The sequence below is a fragment of the Aphidius gifuensis genome, linkage group LG4 (assembly GCF_014905175.1).
Source record: "Aphidius gifuensis isolate YNYX2018 linkage group LG4, ASM1490517v1, whole genome shotgun sequence".
Classification (NCBI taxonomy): Eukaryota; Metazoa; Arthropoda; class Insecta; order Hymenoptera; family Braconidae; genus Aphidius; species Aphidius gifuensis.
The window spans coordinates 18,302,664-18,325,362 of record NC_057791.1 but is presented as its reverse complement, the minus strand read 5'-3'; the positions used below and the strand labels follow the sequence as shown (position 1 = coordinate 18,325,362).

The 22,699-nt window shown below is 24.2% G+C and overlaps 5 protein-coding genes across 5 annotated transcripts; 3 read left to right on the top strand and 2 right to left on the bottom strand.

The window, feature by feature from the left end:
- Positions 1-1,581: 1,581 nt before the first annotated feature.
- On the bottom strand, positions 1,582-3,792 carry LOC122854015. Its single transcript, XM_044154428.1, has 7 exons — positions 3,590-3,792; positions 3,394-3,517; positions 2,807-3,295; positions 2,479-2,738; positions 2,178-2,413; positions 1,953-2,079; positions 1,582-1,873 (listed from the first exon to the last, which is right to left on the bottom strand). The coding sequence occupies exons 1-7, from the start codon at positions 3,790-3,792 to the stop codon at positions 1,582-1,584; spliced, it is 1,731 nt and encodes a 576-aa protein (XP_044010363.1).
- Positions 3,793-5,040: 1,248 nt separating this feature from the next.
- LOC122854014 (chitotriosidase-1-like) lies at positions 5,041-6,507 on the top strand. The gene is made up of 4 exons (XM_044154427.1): positions 5,041-5,113; positions 5,287-5,918; positions 5,995-6,287; positions 6,366-6,507. Exons 1-4 carry the CDS (start codon positions 5,041-5,043, stop codon positions 6,505-6,507), a joined length of 1,140 nt encoding a protein of 379 aa, XP_044010362.1.
- Positions 6,508-9,646: 3,139 nt separating this feature from the next.
- On the bottom strand, positions 9,647-21,842 carry LOC122855424 (tubulointerstitial nephritis antigen-like). Its single transcript, XM_044156762.1, has 9 exons — positions 21,739-21,842; positions 20,464-20,583; positions 13,980-14,702; positions 11,478-11,779; positions 11,297-11,360; positions 10,727-11,221; positions 10,453-10,652; positions 10,215-10,369; positions 9,647-10,128 (listed from the first exon to the last, which is right to left on the bottom strand). Exons 4-9 carry the CDS (start codon positions 11,776-11,778, stop codon positions 10,009-10,011), a joined length of 1,335 nt encoding a protein of 444 aa, XP_044012697.1. The 5' UTR covers position 11,779; positions 13,980-14,702; positions 20,464-20,583; positions 21,739-21,842; the 3' UTR covers positions 9,647-10,008.
- LOC122855423 (transient receptor potential cation channel subfamily V member 5) lies at positions 15,955-22,192 on the top strand. Its single transcript, XM_044156761.1, has 15 exons — positions 15,955-16,058; positions 16,442-16,620; positions 16,928-17,015; positions 17,086-17,262; positions 17,321-17,510; positions 17,579-17,732; positions 17,827-18,081; positions 18,166-18,248; positions 18,311-18,799; positions 18,870-19,035; positions 19,119-19,380; positions 21,134-21,315; positions 21,435-21,551; positions 21,741-21,866; positions 22,053-22,192. The coding sequence occupies exons 1-15, from the start codon at positions 15,968-15,970 to the stop codon at positions 22,179-22,181; spliced, it is 2,688 nt and encodes an 895-aa protein (XP_044012696.1). The 5' UTR covers positions 15,955-15,967; the 3' UTR covers positions 22,182-22,192.
- On the top strand, positions 22,192-22,666 carry LOC122854013 (coiled-coil domain-containing protein 103; the record flags this gene model as incomplete). Its single annotated transcript, XM_044154425.1, has 2 exons — positions 22,192-22,544; positions 22,616-22,666. Coding segments are annotated over exons 1-2 (345 nt in total), but the record flags the coding sequence as incomplete, so codon positions are not given.
- Between the last annotated feature and the right edge of the window lie 33 nt (positions 22,667-22,699).

Below are 22,699 nucleotides of genomic sequence, written 5' to 3'. Positions count from 1 at the left end.
AAGAACAAAAAAAAATAAATTTAAACAAGTTATTTCAATTTTTAAAACGTTTTTTCATCAATAATAATTATCCACGTTTAATTTTTTTATATAATAAAAATCTTCATGTCAATGTTTCATGTCGTTAAAAAAAAAAAATAATAAAATCTCTCGTTGGTTGTGTCATTAAATATTTTTTTGCGTTATTATTTATTAATAATAAATTATCTTTCAAATAGTTTTGTTGCTCTTGACAGTATAATTTTTTATACCGTCGGTTTTCATTTCTTTTTTTAGTCAACAACGTCCTGATGAGTATGCCTGAAAAACAGTGGCAATGTCGCACTAGAATATACCAAGTCAAATCTCGTGTATCGTTTCAAGTGTTAATAAATAGCATTTTTATTATCGTTAAAGCTAATTTTTCAGTCACTCTCTTCATTTCACCAAGTCAATTATGAAAGACATAAATGTAAGTGTTTAATAGTTGTGTACACAAGCGCACGCGTCCAACAACTTACTCCGATCTTTTTAAAAAAATAAATATAATGTGAGACTTGGAGTCAAGCACTGTTCATCAAAATAAAATTAATATGAAAAAGCGAATTTAAATCTCATCGACGATTCATGAATTAAAAACAATATAAAAAATATTTTAAAAAATTGACTTACATGATATGGCGCTTGTTGACGATGACATGGTGAATTTTTGTGTCCACAAACAAATGACGTCATAGGGGGCTTCCCCATTCTTATTGCTCGGCGTTGTTTTTTTTTTTTTTTGCAAGCGATACCATTTGATGCAATATTTATTAGCCGTAATGATCATTATTTACCAATTCTATTAAATAAACAAAAAAAACAATAATTAGTATTATTTATTAACAAATTAATTACTTATCTCGTTGAATAATTAAACAGCCATAGAGTGGGGATAACAATAAAAAAATGAAAATAAAAATCGACAAGACTTATTGATTAAACATACTAAATTACTCACTAATTATAAATTATTAATAATAACTCGTTAATTAATAAATCACTAATAACAACTCACTAATTAATACAATGTAAAATAAAATTTAATTAGTAATTCAATTGCGAGAATTTACATTCTATTTATTTTTTAGTTTTTATTATTAATAATAGATATTTACGAAGAGTTTGTTAAAAAAATTTTATTGAAATTTTATGATGATTAAAAATTTTAATGAAGTAATAATTAATTTATTTTTATTTTTATTGATAAAGATATTTATAAGAGTTTGTTAAAAAATTTTATGGACTTTATGATGTTAATTTTAATATTTAATTTTAATTGTTAATTTATTTTAATTTATTGTTTTATTTTTTTAATGTTTTTGTTAATTTTTCTTTTATTCAGGATTTATGATTTATTGCCAATCAATTTGTATGTATAATAACTTTAATTAAAATAATTTCGATATTTTATTTTTTATTTTTCTCTTGGTGTTTTATGATACAAAAAAAAAGAATTTATTATTAATAAAGTGACAAATGTCATATCGGTTTTGTATTTATTGCTCAAAAATATATAAACCATATTTTTGAAATTTTATTTTTATATAAAGAACAATATTATTATTCTCCAACTTTAGTTGTAACTAGATCAATGTAACTGTAAGCAACAAGTTTTAAACCGACAAATCCTCCAAAACCTGGTTGACCTTTGTAATAAATTCCAGCTCCTGAAAGAGGTGCTGGAGGATCTGCAACAACTGGTTGAATATCTAAAAATGGTATTGGAGTTTGTTGAATATCTTTCAAATAATCACTCCATCCAAATTTAACAAATGTATTTTTTTCCATATGTATTATATTTTCATCTCGTGATAGTGTAGGAATACCAGCATTTGAAATAACAATTTCCGATCTAAAATTTATAAATAAAAAAACAATATTACAATAAAAAAAAAAAGAAAGAATTAATTAATTTTTCAAATCAATTTCACCTGTCGTTAACTGAATTTGTTATCCACTCGCTGTTTTCATCTCCTTGTAACAATCCACTTGTAAAATTAAATGGTGTTACTTTAATTCCAAGTGACAAATGTCCTTTGATTTTCAAAAATCTTATACCTTTAAATACAATAGTTTTTATTATTTATTCAATTAAAAAATATATAAAAATTTTATTTATATTTAAATTTTAATTTGATATAATCATTGGCTCACACCTGTCATAGCATAGCCATCAGGAGACGCCAATGTATCTAAATTAACAGATCGTTCATCATAATTTAACGTATGATAATCAGACTTTGATACATTTGGATTTTTATAATCAACATCTGCAACAGATACCCACTGCAAACTTGTATTTAAAATTTTTCCATCAGCTTCTAATTTTCCTTGTAGTGTTTGAATATAAAATACTCTTTTTTTCTTAACTAATTTTATTCCTGTTATTACCCTTTAATAAAAAAAAAAAAAAATACAATAAAAACAAAACTCATTAATTTATAAAAAATTACTTACAAATTTTCAACGATATTAGTTTCAACCTTTCTTAAACTAAATGTTCTAGCTGTTTCGATGTTATTGTAATCATCACAAAGACACATACAAACTGAACAAACATTTAGGTATCCAGATTGAACATTACCAAAAATTTCATGAAGTGTATTACCATGCTTAGAACATTTTGTAACATCACCCTTGTCTGGTTCGTCTTTTTTTAAAAGAATTGTTACACCCTTGAAGCCACCATATCGTCTATCATTATTTGCATCATTATTCTGTATTTAAAAATTTTCTCATTAACTTTTAATGTAATGTTATTTAAATGAAAAAATAATTGTCTTACTGGTGGACACATTGTTGTACCAAGTTCTTCAAAGCAATCATGAAGTGAACCTTGACAATTATGAATTCCTTTTGAAGGTACTGTTTCATAAGGATACAGTGATGTTCGTTTATAACTTTCACATGTTTTATCACATGTATGTTGTGAATTTAGTGATACTTCATTTGTCACAAAGCCTTGTATAAATTTATTAAGTTGTTCATATGTTTCACCTTGTTTGTGATTGTCTGGATCACATGGACGAATATCTCTCGATGCAATACTCATAATATTTGTTGCTTTTACTCCAATTGTCGTTACAACGTTTATAAATTTATCAATTAAATCATTGACTTCGTAAACGAATTGTCCTTGTTCCATTGTTTTTAATATTTCATATGAAAAACGAGCCATTGTGTAACCTTTTACCTGGGCTAAGCTGACCATACCATACACACCGTAAATTTCTTGTTCCAATGATGCTGTGATGTTGCAAATAAGAGCATCTTCCTGTATATTCAAAACACTTTCAATTAAATATTTAGAAAAATGTTAATAAACATTTGAAGATCATAAAAATATTAACTATTTTTTTCGGCGATAATTACCTTTGTTTGACGGTTATTAATTAAAGCATCAAAAAGTCCAACTGTTGCTAAATTATTTGGAACAACAGCACGATGAATTGAATCTAATATACTTAATAGCTGATTATTTGCATGAGAAGTACAACTTCGTGCAAAATCTAATAATGTATTTTTTTCATACATAAAACCAGAAAAATATTTTTGAAATTGTTCATACATATTGTCTACGTAATTTAAATTTTTATCAAATTGATTCATAATTTGATTATACTGAATTAAACGATTTATTTCTCGTATGCTTGATTTTGATGTTGCCTTAATTGTTCTTTCAAGATTATCAATTTTTTTTGATACTTCAAGAATACTTGAACCCAATGGAATTTTGTCTTTTCCAAAATAATTATTATTTTTCATTACCATCATACCAACTTTAAAAATAAATGATAAACCAGTTGTTGGTGAACTCTCGGAATTTTTTACATTTTGTAATACAAAGTAAGTAATAATTAGAAATAATAATTTTTTTATTTTTGTCATTTTGACCTCAATTCAAAAATAAAACTGTGCATGTTTATGGATTTTGAGCTGTATTATACTTTATTGAAAATTTGTTCAGGTGCATTGTATGAATAAATATTAGAGATATTTAAATAAATTAATTAATTTTATTAAACAGTGATTTGCGAGTCATATTTAAATGCTCTTTGAATTAATTAAGCTTGTCATTTCAGGTGGATGATAAATTAAATATTATTAGCTTTATCAGCCTGTCTCTTTACCCAATAAATCTACGTAAAATTTCCATATAAAATTGCATATTTGTTTATTTAAAATAAAAAAGTCAACAATGTGGCTTCCTCCATTTGTTTTTTTGTTTTTTTTTTATAATGTTTATAATAAACTAAGCAACTGCCAGTCATTTTTTTATTATTTTCTAAATGGCTTCAAGGTGTGAAAGGGCTTCAATAATTTAAAAAAAAAATATGAATGCCAGAGGTATACGACGCTTGTCTCATTTAAGAATAAAACTTAATAAATAATACATTTTTTTTCCGGGTATAATTGTATGAAAAAAAATGAGGAAAACATTTTTTTTCCTCAATAATAATTTATTAGATACTAGAAAGAATTTTAAAAGCATCGTAATTGTTATCACATGGTCATTTCAATTACAATATTTTTTTTTTGTACTATATGTTATACATATTTTTATCTTTGTATATTTTTTTTTTTCTACATAATAATATTTATTTGTTTTATCAAATTTAAATTGCTATTGTTTACCTATATCTCTAAATGAAATATTTCTTTACTAATTTTCGCTTTTAATTAATTATTGGTATTTGTATTTTTTTTTTTTTTTTACTTAATTGTCACTAATTGAACAAAATGTATTAATTGATGCAAGTCTTGAATACTCGCCTAATGATGCTTTGTGCTATGCGAAATTTAATCGTACTATTTATCCTACTTCCGCATACATAAATAATAGGTATATAATTATTATGTGTGAGTATAAATATCAAGTTTTATTATCAGTGCAAATAAATGTAGCATCATAAATTATTGACACTATTATTGAAAACGTTGCACTATATATATCGTGATAAAAAACTGATTCATAACACTTTTGTAAATCAATAATTTTTGATTTTAAAAAAAATTACAATGCGAATGCCAATATACACTCTTTTAGTGTCAATAATCACTCTTTCGGTGTCAACGAATACATTAGCTGACAGTGAGTTTAAACAGTTGCTTGTGTTTTTTACTTTTGCATATTTTTTTTAAAATATTTATTTACAAATTACCAAGCGATAAAAATACTTGTCTTGTTTATTTGGATATTCATTTCTTACATAATTTATTGTAAGTAAATAAAATTAATTTTTAAAATTGTTTTTTTTTTTTTAGAAAAAGTTGTTTGCTATGTAGCTGATTGGACTGCTTGGCGTTCTGGACCTGGAAAATTTGATATCGACAATGTTGATACCAACCTCTGTACTCATGTAATTTATGCATTTGTCGATTTAACTGGTGATTCTGGTATCACTGCACCAGCCAGAGGTGCTGATGGTTTAGATAAATTAAGAAATCTCAAAAATTCTAATCCAAATGTCAATATAATGGTAGCAGTTGGTGGTTGGTCTGAGGCATCAACTAAATTTTCACCATTAGCTTCGAATGCAGCTTCTCGAGGACAATTTGTTCAAAATGTTATTAATTTTATGAATGAATGGAACCTTGATGGTTTGGATATAGATTGGGAATATCCAACACAACGTGATGGATCGACTCCTGAAGATGTTGATAATTACGTTGCTCTTGTTAGAGATTTAAAAGAAGGATTTTCAACTCAACAAAAAAATTATCAATTATCAGCTGCTGTTTCTGCTGGTATTGGCACTGCATCTCAAGCATATAGAATTAATGAAATAAGTCAATATCTTGATTTTATTAATCTCATGGCATATGATTTTCATGGAAGTTGGGAATCGCAAACTGGCATGCATTCTGGTCTTTATGGAAATGATCAATTGACTGTAGTAAGTAGTCTATAAATATTTATTTTTAAAATTAATAGTCATCGATTTATTAAATATACATTTTTATAAATATTAGGATGCTGCTGTTAGTTACTGGCTTGATCAAGGCTGTCCACCAGATAAATTAGTTGTTGGAGTTCCACTTTATGGAAAATCTTGGACTCTAGCTGATCCAAATAACAATGGTGTTGGAGCACCAGCCTCTGGGGCAGGAGATCCTGGTGAATTTTCACAGGCAGCAGGTTCACTTTGTTACTATGAAATTTGCCAAAAAATATCAAATGAAGGCTGGAATTTACAACTCGATGATACAAGCAAAACACCATATGCATTCAATGGCAATCAGTGGGTCAGCTTTGATAATGTCCAGTAAGTCTTTGATATAAATATATATTATAATTAAATTTAAAAGAAAAATTAATATTTAAAATTTATAAATGTACACAGATCGATTAATGAAAAAGTTCAATACATTAAAAATCGACAACTTGGTGGTGGTATGGTCTGGGCAATTGATAATGATGATACAACTGGTATTTGTGGTGAACGTTATCCACTTTTAACAGCTCTCAATGAAGTTCGTCGTTGAAAAAAAAATTAATATTAAAAAATATCATTTATATTTTACAACAAATAGAAATGTTTTTCTATGTAAAAATATTTAATCAAAATTTAAACAAGTATATATCTTTAAACTAACTTTATTAGAATTGAAATATATTTTATTAATAATAATCAATTAATTGTTGTTCTGTGTGATTATTATTTTTTTTTATACTTTTTCTTTGCCCTAAAAAAAAACTTAATGTTAAATTTTTATTTATCAAGTGTATATAACAAAATGAAATCCCATTTCGTGAGATGAAAGTAAATTTTTTTTTCCAATCAAAAATAACACCACGCCCATGGACGCCATAACTTTGAAACGACATAGATGCAAGGTATCCATGGTAACAAATTCTAACGACTGTGACAAGGTATGGTATTGGATCGTTAAGGGTCGCACCCTTCGTATATATTTTATGGGGTACCCAAGCAAGATGAGAGTATATGATATGGTGGTTCAAAGTCAGCTTTACAAATTATATAATTGTACGCAATTTTTTTTTATTAACTACTGTAAATAAACTATATTTTTATATGAAAATTTTTATTTAAAAATTTATTGTGCTTGTTCTTTTAAAATAACGTATTTTAAAAATTATTATTGCTATATTTTTTATTATTACTCAAACAGGAAGAACTCCACTTTTGAAATTCAACGAATATATTTAATATAACTTTGAATAAATTTGCAAGTTCACTAAGACGCTATTTTAATGATATAAAAAAAATTATAGCTTGAAAATATATCACCTAATTTTATAAAATTTAAATAGTCATAAAAAAAAATTTTTTTTTTCATATAATAAATGTATACATGTATATATGTTTAAATTATGTGTCTGTTAGAGTATGATATTTAAAATTATAATTCGGATTTTATTTTATTTGAAGCGTTGAAGAAAAAAAAAATTATTTAGAGTGTTCAATAATTTTTTGACATCAAAACTTGTATTGTAAATTTATCTAAAAAATAAAAGACGAAAAGTATATTTGGATATTATAATAATATAATATTGTATAGAAATATTATTTTGAAAATGTAAAATTATTTTTTTTCCTGCTGTAAAAAGAAAAACGAGGCCTCTCTTCGAGACATATGATTAGTGATTTTTTACTTGTTTTGGTTTAATTATTCAATTTTTTTATTAATGTTGTTTACCAGTATAATTTTTTTTTTATCAGATAAAGGGCTGATTATATGGAAATAATTACTGGAGGTGGTTAAGGGATGAATAAAGATGATGTAGGATTTTTTTTATAATTTTTTACGTGATCGGTCAGGGATAGATTGGGGTAGGTTCAGATATAAACTCATTTTTACTCATTCTTTTTTGAGATATAATTTTTTTTGAGCCAATTATATGAAAATAATTACAGGAGAAGGTTAAGGGATAAATCAAGATGGGAGAAAAAATGATATCTTCAATAAATCCATAATAAAACCTAATGATTTATAAAAATAAATAAATTCATTTTGTTTATTCAAATAAACAGTGAAGATTTTATTTATTTATTTTTATTTGTTGTGAAAAATTATACCAATTTATAATAATAGAATTTATTCCAAAGAATTTATGCCTGAATCCATCGTGAATATTATATCTACTTGTTACAGTGAAAAATCAAAAAACATCTATTGATATAATTTTTCTTTTTAAATGAAACCATGTTAAAGAAGAGTTTACGCTTTGAAAAAATTTATTGCCTTAACCGACGGTTTACAACAAAAAAATCAACACTTTTTATACCTCTTTCGATTTTTTTTTTTTGTAATAATGGTAACGGTTATTATAAGAGCATTTAATGCATAAAACATGTTTTCAATCATAGACTGAATGCTTTAAAATCTTTTGAAATATAATACTTTGTGTAAAAATATTTTATATTTGTCTAGGAATTCATTGTGTTTCGATTGCAACTGCTTCTCTCCCGCGGAAATATCTAGAGAGTATCTATCGACTGTATCTATTATCAGACTTCATCTATTCACAAATCTCTGCCCTATGTCGTTTCAAGATTTCGTTGTCTAATATTATATAATTTTGTATATGATATAAATATATTTTAAATATTTCACTTCAAATTATTTGTTAAATTATTATCTCCAATATGGTACTACTCACATGGCCAGTAAAGAGTGCCGGTTTTCAACTTTTGTATATAGATTTAACAATATCAGATATTTTAAAAATTTTTTCTCATATTTTTTCTATTTAAAAAATATAATATAATATCAAAAATCATCATTCATTTATTTGATTTATGGCAAGATATCCCACGATGTCTTGTTATGCTATTTCATGAATGGAAATAATAATAAAAAAAAAAAATAGCCATATAAATAAAAAAAAATAAAGTAAAAAGGGTCGAGAAATATAACCATACACATAAGGTGCCGTTCGTCATCTTGCAAGAAAGGAATTTTATGATCACCAGGAGGTAAAAATAAAAAAAAATAAAAAAGTAAAAAAAAAAAAGAGAGGAGAGGTGAAATACATATGACGTTAACTAGTCTAGGGGTGGTTATAAACTATTTTTATTAGGGTCACTGTATAAAATCACGAGCCTCAAGCCAATGCAATGACTTTTTAGGAAAATAATAGACAAAGGTAGGAATAAAATTTTGGGATCTGCCAATCACGTAACAACATCCCTCTTTTGATATAAGAATTTTATATGAAAACACGGCTGCCACGAATTATTTCATCAAGCCATAGTAGAAAACGTAATGGCGTACATTCTTTAGCAATACAATTTAACGAATACATGTTCTTTATTTTTTTTCATTTTTATTCACTAAATTAATCTTGTTAAATTAAATCAACAGTTAACAAACTTGATGATCAAATACATTGTTCAATTTATTTAATTGTTTTTTTTGTAATTTAAACGACGAAAAAAATTTATTTCGTCAATTGACAAGTGTCTGAAGTAATTATTAAATCAATTCAATGAAAAACTTGAATTTTCGTTTTAATAAATGATGCTAATTATTATTTTTAATACATATTATATATTTAAATTAATGTATGATAATAAAAACTAATTTTTATATAATCAAAACAAATTATTAAAATAAATCTTTATATTTGTTAATCAGACATAATTTACATTTAATATATATGATAACTGGCAAACTTATAATTAACGTTAACTGTTACATTCAATATTTAATGGTTTTTTTAATATTATTTTTATTTTGTATGTTGATATGGTAACAGTACTTGTGGATTATTCAAGAAAGAAAAAAAGTCAGATGATCAAATCTTTTTATGTTGAGTCACATTGAAATACATGACTAGATCTGCTCGTGTTTTTTTTTTTTTTTTCTGGATTGAAAATCAGGATGATGTATATATGTTGATACATGATACATGATTGTTTTAAGCTCTGATTTAATTAAATGATCAATTAATTTATCAGTAAATGCTTTATGTTGTGTATAAAATATTAAATTATTATATTAAAAAATTAATTTATTATATTAAACTATTTTTGCCCATACACCAAGTACATATGACTCGATATCACACTCATTAATGCCTTTTTGAATTTTAAATAAACCATTCTCTCCCCATTCTGATCCCCATGAATTGGCTACAATCTAAAAAACAAGAAAAATAATAATTAAAAATTCAAGTTCTTAAAATTATAGAGTTACATTTGTTTTATTAAATTTATTTTACAAACCCAATATTTAATTGGAGGTTGATTTCCCACAAATTCTTCTCCCCAGCCTAATATTCTCACTGAATGGTATCCATATGGATAATTTTTGTCAAGACGTGAATGCCTGTATATTCCACTTTTGTATACAAAGAAATCTTGATGAACTCTCATTGTTGCTGAACGAAAAAAAAAAAAGAAACAAATCAATAATTAATTGATACGAAATTTTCTATTTAAATTGGGATAAATAAAAACCTACCTTGAACTGGTCCTGATGTAATAATTTCTTGCATAATATCAGTTTCATTTCCTAGACGATAAGCAGGACCAACTTTGTACAATTCATGTCGACGTAAATTTGTTGATCGTTGACAACCAGCTGATTTAAGATTTGTTTTCTTTTTAATTTTACATTTATCATTTTTTCCAATCCATGGGTAACATTGTTCATCAACTAATCTGTAATTTATACAAAAATAATATTAATTAACATTCAATAAATTAATAATATATAATAATTTAAAAACATTTACCCATATTTACGCATGAAAAGCCAAGCACGATCTAGATATCCTCCTTTGCATCCTTGTTGACCTCTATTATTGCAAGATATTAAATGCTGAGCACTTAGATCAATATCTTCTGAACCTTTACTCATTAATGCAAATCTATCTGATGCAACATCAACAGTTGAAAGAGCCCAAGATGCACCACACCATCCTTGATCTCGAACACCAGAAATATCTCTTGGCCATTTTAATCTAGCATCAAATTCTCTTGGCAATGAATCAGGATCATAAATTCTTTTAACGGGATTCATTTTATTAACTGTTTTTGAATTATTTAATGTACCAAGACGTAATTCAATTCCTTCATTCAATGTTCTACCCCAAAATTCACTGTAATTACCAGCATGCCAATTTAAATTATCACTTTGACTATTTATTTCAGCTAAAAGATCATTTTCTATTAAACAACGATTTTCTTCACATAAAACTTCAGCACGTAAACCAAGTGATGAACATTTGCTAAAAATAAAAATAAATAAATAAATTAACAAATAAAAATAAATAAATAAAAAAAAGATGATTTATTTTTATTACCAAGTGTTGCAGTTTTGTTTGAAAGTTTGACCATGACTAAAGTATTTATTATTGAAAAAACATTCTAGAAAAAATATGACAAAGAAAAAAAAATTGATTATAAATTATGATGTGTATAAATTAACATAATTATTTTGTATATTATTTTTTATAATTATATTGTGATTGATAAATAATTTACCTCTAATTGGCTCTGGTCCATCAGGATCAGGAAGATTTATTCCTCGACAGTGTGACCAGTAGTCTGGACAACAATCACTTTCTCTCGTTCTGTTACAAAAATCATCACAGTAACATGTTGTTTTTAATATTGGAGCACTACAATCATCTTTTCTTCCTGGACAACAGTATCCATAATTATATCTGGCACAGTATGGTCCTGGTGGTAGCCCTGAAAAATCTGGATCTCCATTGACAAATTTAATCACCAAAAAAAGTGAAAATATTATCATCACTCCTGGTAAATAAAATTTGTTTGACATTCTGAAAAAAAAAAAAAAAACAATTTATTAAAAATAACATCAATTAAATTCAATCAAAACAACTTAAAAAATAATAATAAAAATATAAAATTCTATATTTACATAACAAAGTAGAAAAAAAAAAAAAAAAAAACATTTCACATAGAAAGTTAGGGTATTTAACTCTTGTTTAATGAAAAAGCCAATGCAAAAATGGTATATAAATCAATAAAAATAAAAATAAAATCATTATAAAATAAGTACAGTTGTTTTACAGCAAATCAAATTCTTGACCACTTCACTTTCCATTCAGAATATTATTATTTATATACATATTTATGATGTAATAACAATTAAAATATTAATTTATATTAACAACTATATTTTTTTATAAAAATACTATATTATTTTATTTATTGGGTTATTTTTATTTATAAAAAAATGAAATGAAAATATCATTAATCTTTATTTTTATATTCATTTCTATTTTTAGTTATTTTTCATTTACATTTATATTTTTATTTTTCAAACATGACGACAATTAATTTGTGTACAAATTAATCTCAGATTTTATCTATGATGACGTCGATATACATATGTGATTTATGAGTTATTAGAAATCATTTCAATTGTCAGTAGTTTGCTATGTAACCTTTATCTGTTTTATGCTGACATTTACCTTCATTATCAATTGCTCTGCATCATTTAATAAATAATTTATTAATCAATAATGGAAAAAAACCTACAATTGATATAATTTGTTCATTTATTATTTATAAATATTAATTAATTATGGTTTAATTTCTTTTACAAAGCATTAACCGTGTAATGTCAATATTTATTTTTTAATTTTTTTTATATTTTAATAAAATATTAAAGGTATATAAATGATTTAGTATATTGAAATTATATTTAAATTTTTTTATTAATAATTAATGGTAATAATAATTGATGCTAATTTCATGAGTTGAGTTAATTTAAGTGAAACACGATTGAGAAATGTATTAGCGCGTCGAATAAATGAAAACCTTTATTTCACGCAACATCCGCATCATGATAGATCGATTCATACGATAGTAAATAGAAATAGTAGTCATACCACACGTGACGTAAAATATAGAATCATATCGATATACCATGTGATTGATTCACCGAGGTAAATTTAATGATGATGCTTTACATGTCATCATTTAAACTGCATGCATTTTTATATTTATAATAATTTTCATTTTATAATTTACTAAATAAAATATAGGTTGAGAAAGAAGAATTTTCTTTTACTTTAAATATAATTCTTTAAATTTTATTTTATTTATTTTTTATTTTGCTTGTTTTATTTATTGGAATCAGCTTTGATTTTTATCGCAACTTGCCAATATTGACGCATCGAATCTTGAATTCCAAATATCATACATTCCGGAGTAGATAATGTTTTTTTTTTTTTTGTTGGTTTTTATTTCTTTTTTTTTTTTTTTCGAGACATATTATTACTAAAATTAATTGATAAAATATTAATAGATTTTTTTTATATTTTAATTGAAAACCCCTTGACATTTGTGACATATCTTTAAAAAAAATTTGAGTATATGGAAACCTTGACTTATCAAATTAATTTATTTTAATTTAATTACATAAAAAGTGGACTTAAAAAATTGAAATAAATTTTTTTTTTTTTTTTGAATGAAATGTGATGTAAGAATGTGGAATTTTTATATTTAATGAGTCATTAAAAGCTGAATAAAAAATATCAAGTGTCACATTAAAATAGCATGATATGGTTTTCAATTTTTTTTTGCATATCAAAGATTAAATTTGTATTTTTAGAAAATTCAATTTCAATTAATAAATTCTTTTTTTTTTTATATTGAAATTTTTAAAAATACTTTTAATATTTCAAATTGACAGTTGAATAATTGATCTTAATTACAGCTTACTAATTAATTACTATCATGATAAATTTTAATATTAAATTTTCAATGAAAAACAACGTGTATTTTTAAATACACACAATTATTTATTTCAAAAATTGCTACAAATAAATAGACATATTTAAATTACAAATATTTTAATAAAAAAAAACAATAACAAACAAAAAATTTAAATAAATAATTAAAAACAATAGAAAAAAGAAAAATAAAATTGTAAATTATTTTTAAAAAATTATCAAAAGAAATTATTTTAATTCACAATACACAATAATAATAAATACATAAATTACTCACATTAAAAAATTATAATAAAGACAATAAAATAAAAACAGACTATCACTAAAAAAAATAAACGTTTTAAATGAATAGATTTTTTGTAATTTTCAAATAAATTAATAAATAAAATTTTTGGTAATTTTTGACATTTAAAATTGATAATTAATTAATGAGCTTGTTATGCTAACAGCTCGAAAGCACAAACTACACTGAATGAGTTGATATTACTCGAGGTAAGCTCAAGTTAAACTAAGACTCAAAGCCAGACTGTGTATCACAATTTAGTTTAAAACCACTCGAGACGTTACGTCCTTTTATTCCCGCGCAATATAACTTGCCTCACAATTATATCAAGCGCATTTTTATTTCTTTACATAATTTCTATCTTTTGATTGCCTACTGAATCACATAAATACAAATACACACACCTTGCCAAGCTTTTGTTTATCAAAAATGTAAACATTCAAAAAGTCAATTTACCTTTTTTTTTTATGTTTACCTCAATTTTTTTCATATATTATTTATCAAGTTAACTGTAAGATTAATTTTTTTTCAGCATACTAAAAAGTAAAATAATTTTTATAATGTAAATTTAAATTTTTATGTTTGTTACATTTGAATAATAATTTCAACTTGCATTTTTAAATTGTGTCATATTTTTATTTATATTGATGGATAATATATCCACTTGTTTGTTATCCTCGAAATTCGCATCACTCCCATTGGCCTTGATCATCGATTCTAAAAAATGAACATAAAACAATCATGATAATTACACTGCAATTAAATATATTCATATATTTTTTTGTGGAGAAAAAAATTATACATAAATATATTTAAATAAACAAAATAATTTTTCTTTTAAATTTTGCAAATATAAATTTATAAATTACGTCATTTATTTTATTGTTTTTTATTTTTTTAATTATTAATTATGTATGAGTCATATTTGCAAAAGATAGTAGTTTTTTATTTATGATCGAAAAATTACAGACAGTTTTGACACTAATTTCTAGACAAATTTAAAAGTGTAAAAATTTTAATTAGCAAAAAATTAATGTTGTATCGTTTAGTAAATTTATTTCTTTTTTTTTTTTTCAAGTAAATGGTGATAATTTGTCTGGCTTGAATTTAATTTATAATGACAATAACAGAATGATAAAAAAAAAAATAATTAAAATTATTTAGAGAATAATTTTTGTGATGATTTTTTGTGTTTTTTTTTCAATTTGTCTGTTTTAAAAAAAATTTAAAACGTGACAAAATGATAAATAAAGAAATTTTCATTTGGAGAAAGAAAAAAAAACCAATGAAACTTAAAAATCTATTTTCAAATTAAAAAAGCATAATAATATAAATGCATTTTTTTTTTTTTTTTAAATTTATTATTTGATTTGACAAAATAAGTCCACAATGATGATAAAAAGTGAAAAAAAAAAAACAAAAAAAATGAGGTCAAGTGATATAAATTTGTCCTGCATCTATTTTTGTATTATTTTATGACCTGTTTTTTTTTTATTTGATTATTTTATTTATTTTTATTTTATAAGGTCGCCAAAGTTTTTTTTATTTTTTTTTTTTTTTTATATATATAATTTGCTCCGAGTCTATAAGCATTTTATTTGTTTTATTTTTATTCCCTTTTAATTTTTTAAATATATTTTACAATAGTAAAAGTGTGGAGAAGCGATTTCCAACTTTTGTAGATCAAAAAAAAAATATGTAGCTCCTTAAATCCTCACAGGGTGACCGATGACAGTTTTCATTTTTATAATAAGAAAAATAATATATTTATTTCTAATAGGGTTTAAAGGATTTTAATAAAATTTTGAAAAAAGACACTCTAGAAGTTTGATCGATATTACTGTAGCCAAGGAAAAACATGTGTTACCAACGACTCTAAAAAAAAAAACCACTTTATCAAATAAAAAAAAAATTAAACAAACAATATATATTAAAAAAATTAATAAATTAAACAATACAAAAGTTTCGAGAATTAAAAAAAAATGGGTAATACTGAAAGTAATGTTGTGAGTAGTGTAAAAAAACAAACAGATACTTCGTCAATTGTTCTTTACAAACTGGTTGACTTGAAAGGTAAATGAAAAAAAATTAATAAAATTAATTGAAAATTATTCTTGTTATTTTTAGCTAATACATTAGATCAATTTGAATTATTTTATTTATTTGTATTTTTATTTCAACTAATAGATAAATGTGGGCGTTGAGAAATATATTTATAGACTTGAGAGAAATAATTGAATTTACAAAATAAATTACAATTTAACTGATCAATTTCATAACTGCAACATACAAAAATTAAAACTATTATTAGTTGAAAAAAAATTAATAATGTACCAATGATTTTCTCAAGTACTTGATAAATGTTAATAAACATTTTCTTATGTTTTTTTTTTTTCTATCAAGATTTATTTGACACTATCATGAGTTGCATTTTCATATTTGCATTATTATTATAGGTGGTGGTCTTTTAGTGGACATGATGAAACGAGCAACTCAAACAAAACAATATGCTGAATTAGATCATGCAATTAGAACTAAAGTTGAACCTTTTTTATACAACAAAGGACGAGGAATTTGGATTCATATTAGTAAACTTATTTTACTAAGAAACAAAGAACGTGGACGTCATAAATTGGTATAGAAAAAAAAAATCAAAAGAATAATAAATAATATACGTGAAAGATATTTTTAAAATTTAAAAAAAAATCACACTGAAATATTTTAAGTAAAAAAAAAAAATAAATAATAATCAGTAGATCCATGAATAAACATTCATTTTAATTATTTTAAAAAAAAAAATCTAAAATTGCATTATTATTTTTGGAAATTTTCTTGGAATATTTATACTTTTATTATTTTTTAATTTTAAATATTTATTTTATTTTCAAGTGTTTATGTTTGTTATGTTAAAATATAATTTATATAATTTTTTTTTATTATAGCTTCCTGTTTTAAAAGCTCTGGAAAATCCGGAAATGTATGATATTATTAAAGAGATTGGTGATGAGATTGTAGACGAAACAAAAATTGGTAATTTTATAAGTATGGTTAAATAATTTATTTGTTTATTTGTGAATAATAAATTGAATAATATTTTTAGATAAAAAAATGTACAGAGAAGTTTGCTGGTATCTACATGAACGTGGTGCAGTTGGTGAAACAATATTGCATTTGTGCATGCTCAATGCAACAGCAATTCACGCTGATTTGGCAAAAAGGCTATTACGTTTTTACCCAAAACTTATCAATGACATTTACATAAGTGATGAATACTATGGTAAATAATTATCGCTTGAAAAATTCGAAATGTATTTAATAAAATAATTTCTTTTCAGGTGAAAATGTTTTGCATATTGCCATTGTAAATGAGGATCCAGCAATGGTTAAATATTTATTAGATTCTGGTGCTGAAGTTCATGAACGATGCTTTGGAAATTTTATGTGTCCAGAAGATCAAAAAGCATCAAGAACTGATAGTCTTGATCATGAATGGGTATCTGTAACTCCCGAGACAAATTACAATGGGTAAAAAAACATTGCAAATACAAACTTTTGGTAAATTTATTTTTAAAAAAATGTAATTTCATTGTTAGATATGTTTATTGGGGTGAATATCCACTGAGTTTTGCAGCATGTCTTGGACAAGAAGAGTGTTATCGTTTGGTGTTAGCTAGAGGTGCTGATCCTGATAAACAAGACACAAATGGAAATACAGTTCTTCATATGCTTGTTATCTATCAAAAAGTGGTACAATATTATCATCATCATCATAATTAATTATACTAAATACTTTTAATATTTTAAATTTCAATAATAAACTTCTTGATGATTATTTAAATAGGCAACATTCAATATGGCATATGAAGTTGGAGCATCATTATCACTGAGAAACAATCAACACTTGACACCACTTACTCTTGCAGCAAGACTTGCAACAGTTGAAATGTTTTTTCATATTATGAATATTGAAAGAGAAATTTACTGGCAAATTGGTAGTATAACTTGTGCAGCATATCCACTATCACAAGTTGACACAATTGATGTCACTACTGGAACAATTAATAACAATTCAGCTTTAAATTTAGTAGTTTTTGGAGTAAATTTCGAATGATAACATCAATTAAAATTAAACAAAGGTTTATCTATTAATTATTGTCTTTTCTTTTGTTTTTTTTTTAAGGAAAAAGATGAACACTTGGAACTTATGGATGGAGTACTTGTAGATCTTTTAAATGCTAAATGGAATACATTTATAAAATCAAGGTATATAAAAATAAATAGTTAATTGCTTAACCACATAATAAAATATAAATTATGCATTACAGATTTTATCAGCAATTTTTTTTATTTTGTTTTTATTTTATTATATCATTAATAAGTTTTACATTACGTCCTGGTCCAAATCCAGCATCAACATCAAATAATCAAACAGCAACTACTGATTCATCAACATTATCAACAACAACATCAGCAATACCTGATACAAGTGTTGATCTTTACATGTCTGATCAGCTTAATGAAGCTATTCGACAAATTGCATCAACATTGACATCGAAAATAGTACTGAATCAAAATTTAACATCAACAATTATTGATAATTTAGTAACACAATTTACAAATAACATAACATTAAATATTAAAGATAATTTAAATTCATCAATGTTTGTAAATTCTAATTTTTCAAGTTTAAATGATTCATTATTTGATGATACATTTATGGATATTAATAAAACTCAAGTTATAAAATTTAATGATAGCATAAATACTACCACTTCATCTTCTTTTTTTCGAGTTATTATGAACCAAGAAAAATGGTAATTTATTTATTTTTATTTTTCGTTTCTATTTGCTTTGTTTTATTGAATTATTATTTTTTTTTTTCAGGTGGAAAGAATTGGCTGGTGATTGTCGTCTAATGCAGCTAAATTCACCAACAGAAAAAATACGTTTAACTGCTGAAATATTTATGGAACTTGGTGCATTTCTTTATATTGTTGCTGCTCTTAAAGAAGCTAGATTTTTAGGTCTCAATATGTTTATCGAAAATTTAGTAAGTTTAATTTTTAAATTATTTAATTTTTATATTTTTAGATTTATGAATTAATCTATTTTATATATTTATTATTGGCGCAGATGACAGCACCTTCACGTGTTATGTTTCTAATATCTTGTTGTATACTGATGTCATTTCCATTTTTACGTTTATCATGTGCCGACAAAGCTGAAGATATGCTAGCTGTTGTTGTAATGCTAACAACTGCACCTTATTTTTTATTTTTTTGTCGTGGATTTAAAACAGTTGGTCCATTTGTCGTCATGATTTACAGAATGATTATGGGAGATCTGTTACGTTTTGTCTCGATATATCTTGTATTTGTCATGGGATTTTCACAAGGTAAAGTAAACAAAAAAAAACACTATCTTTACATCAAAAAATTACTCGAGAAAAACTAATTTTAAAATAGATAAAATAATATTTTTCTATATTAGCCAATAAATTGTTTACTATGAAAAAAAAATTCCAATATAAACATGAAAATTCAAGTAAGAATTTTTAAAAATTAAAATATTGATTTGATAAATTTTTGGCTTTAAATAAACAAGTAAATTTTTTTCAATTGAAAATTGATTCATCTCATGTTGAATTTTTATTTTTATATTTTTTGGCTAATATAAACAACAGTAATATTGCAAAATTAAAGTATATTTGAATTTTTTATTTTTTTGTAAAATTTAAAATACCCATCAAGGTCAAAAAAAAAAAAAAAGAAATTTTAACAAAAGCATATATATTTTTGCCGCATTTAAAATGTCATATTATTTAGCTGAAAATTTGTGTAAACACGTCATCAGTATTCAAAGCACAAATTTTAAAATTATTTTAATTATATATTGCAGACAATTTTTTACTGTTTTTTTGTTAAATTAAAATTTGTATATTTAAAGCAATATCGTATTTAAAAATCTTGATAAGTAAATTTAAAAAATAAATAAATATAACACGTATGTTTTGGTCAATGAAAATAGCAGATCTATAACGAATCATCATCATCACTTTGGTATTTCACTGCTCGTAATATACATTATAAATTATTTATATATTTATCACAATTCACCAGAAATAACTGAGTTCCACCAACGCATTAACATACCAACGTTTAACGTCACGTGTGGCAAAGCAAAAAAAAAAATAAATAAATAAATAAAAAAGTATAATAATCTAAACAAAAACACAGACCTTTTTAATAATATAATCAGTAGAAAAAAAAAAGAAAGAATCCCATTAAATTTAGGTCAAAATAATTATAAGCTTTATGATAAAAAAAAAAAAAATAATTTACATTTAAATTATTTTCATCAAATGCATTTTATTAAAGCAATGACCTGCATGTTTGTCTAACGAACAGTTTCTTTCATCCGCCTCTTGACACTGACATGTTTTTTATATTTTTTTTAGTCTGTATTTGCATGTACTCACCGTATGTTCAGTTAGGTGTAACGATGATTTAATCTTTGGCAAAGCATTTGCAGTGATGTTGCATGCTGTTTGTGTCAAGGCCAAAATAATGAGTGTCCATGGATCATGACATCAAGATTTCTTGAAATAATAAAATATACAAAAAAAAAAAAATACACGACATTAGTACAATAGTAAATTAAAAAAATGCTCCAACTATAAACAACTTGGATTTAAATTTTTCTTTTATTGATCAACATAGATTGATCGACTCGTAAACTAGTAATGTGTCATTGACTCAATGCTAAAATTACTTAATCCAATTGCATATGTTAACACATGTTGGTATTTAAAATAAATAAAAAACAAGTTGACTTATAAATTTGTCATCGATTAAATGATTTAAAAAAAGTACTATTTATTTAAATGCAGATTAATATATTAATTTATTATTAACTATATTTATTTTTAAATTAAATTTAGATTATTTTTTATGTTTTTTTATCAGTAATATTGAGAGAGTAATAGAGTATTGAAATTTTATCTCAAAATGAGTTTACGATATCGGTAGTTAAATATTTATTTTTTTTTTTCCTGCAATTTAAGTTCAGTGTTTGATTGCTGATACATGTTTAAAATACTTGATACGAGTATTTTTAGATTATAATTTTTTTTTTATTATTGGTTACAGCGTACTATATAATTTTTTTATCATTTGATAATCCTCAAACACCTGAGGGAGTTGATGATTCAACGAGTAATCCAATGCCTTCACCTATGGAGAGTGTAATGGCAATGTTCCTCATGAGCATGACGAATTTCGGTGATTACTATGGAGCATTTGAAAGAACGGAACACGAGATAGAGGCCAAGGCAAGGTTCATTAACTTGTCACTATAAATTTAACAGTTTAGCATCATTTTTTTCTTTTTTTTTTTTTTTTTTCTATAAAATCAGCGTTTAATATTCATTATTGTTTTTATTTTTACTAGTGTCTGTTTGTTGTTTACATGGCAATTGTGGCAATATTGTTGGTGAATATGTTAATTGCTATGATGGGAAATACATATCAAAAAATTGCAGAAACAAGAAATGAATGGCAACGACAGGTGATAAACAAATGTCGAATATTTTTTTGTTAAATATTATTATATATTTTTTATTGTTGCCTTGGAAATTAATTCAAGTACATATATTGATTGCATGATTAATTGAAGTGTATAAAACAAACATAAACTTGAAATAAAAAATAATAGTTTAATAAAAATTTTAATATATAAATAATAATTAACTTACAGTGGGCTAGAATTGTGTTGGTTGTTGAGAGAGGTGTACCTCCAGCAGAAAGATTAAAAAAACTCATGGATTATTCACAGCCAATGTCAGATGGAAGACGAGCCCTTGTACTGCGGTTGCATCAATCGGCAAGTCTGCATAATATATAATTTAATTATAAATAACAACTTTAAATAAATACAATTTTTATTTTTATATTTTATTATTTAAATTATCAATCTTTTTTTTTAATGAATTAATATTTATTGCAGCAAAATAAAAGCAGCTTTTATAAATAAATTGTTTTTTATTTTATTTTATTTCTTGTTTTTTAGGAAGAAGATAAAGAAGACATGAAAGAAATCTTGGAAATGAAAAGAACACATGACAGATTATATAAAAAACGAATGGAAAAAATGAATAATTTAAAGGAAGATTTTTTAACTGAAATTCAAGTGGTTTAATTAATTTTATATAAAAAAAAAAAAATAATAATAATTAGAATAAATTTAAGTATTATTTAAGTTAAATCAATGGGGAGTATCCTTGGAAACGAGTCATCGAATTCAACAAGATATATGCAAAAAATACAAGCAGCAATAAAATTATTGCAAGTATATAATAAATTGTGTTTTTTTCTTTTGCAACTTACGTTAATATTAAAATTCATTGCTATGGATTTTTTAAATAAACCACTTGATCTTGAGGATCTTGAAGAAGAACTCCAAAAAGCATTGAATGAAGACACTTTATATGATCTTCAAAACGATGCAAAGCTGAGGGCCATTGAACAAAAAGTCCCAACGTACGAGCAATTTCGACAGATGGTAAATAAAAAATTAAATATAATAATCGAAAAAAAAATTTATATAAATAATTATAATTATATATTAAACAGGTTCAAGCAGCTCATCTCAAGCCATTAAGTCAAAAAGAAAAATTGGAAAAATCAAATTCATCTTGGAATTGTTATAAAAAAAAA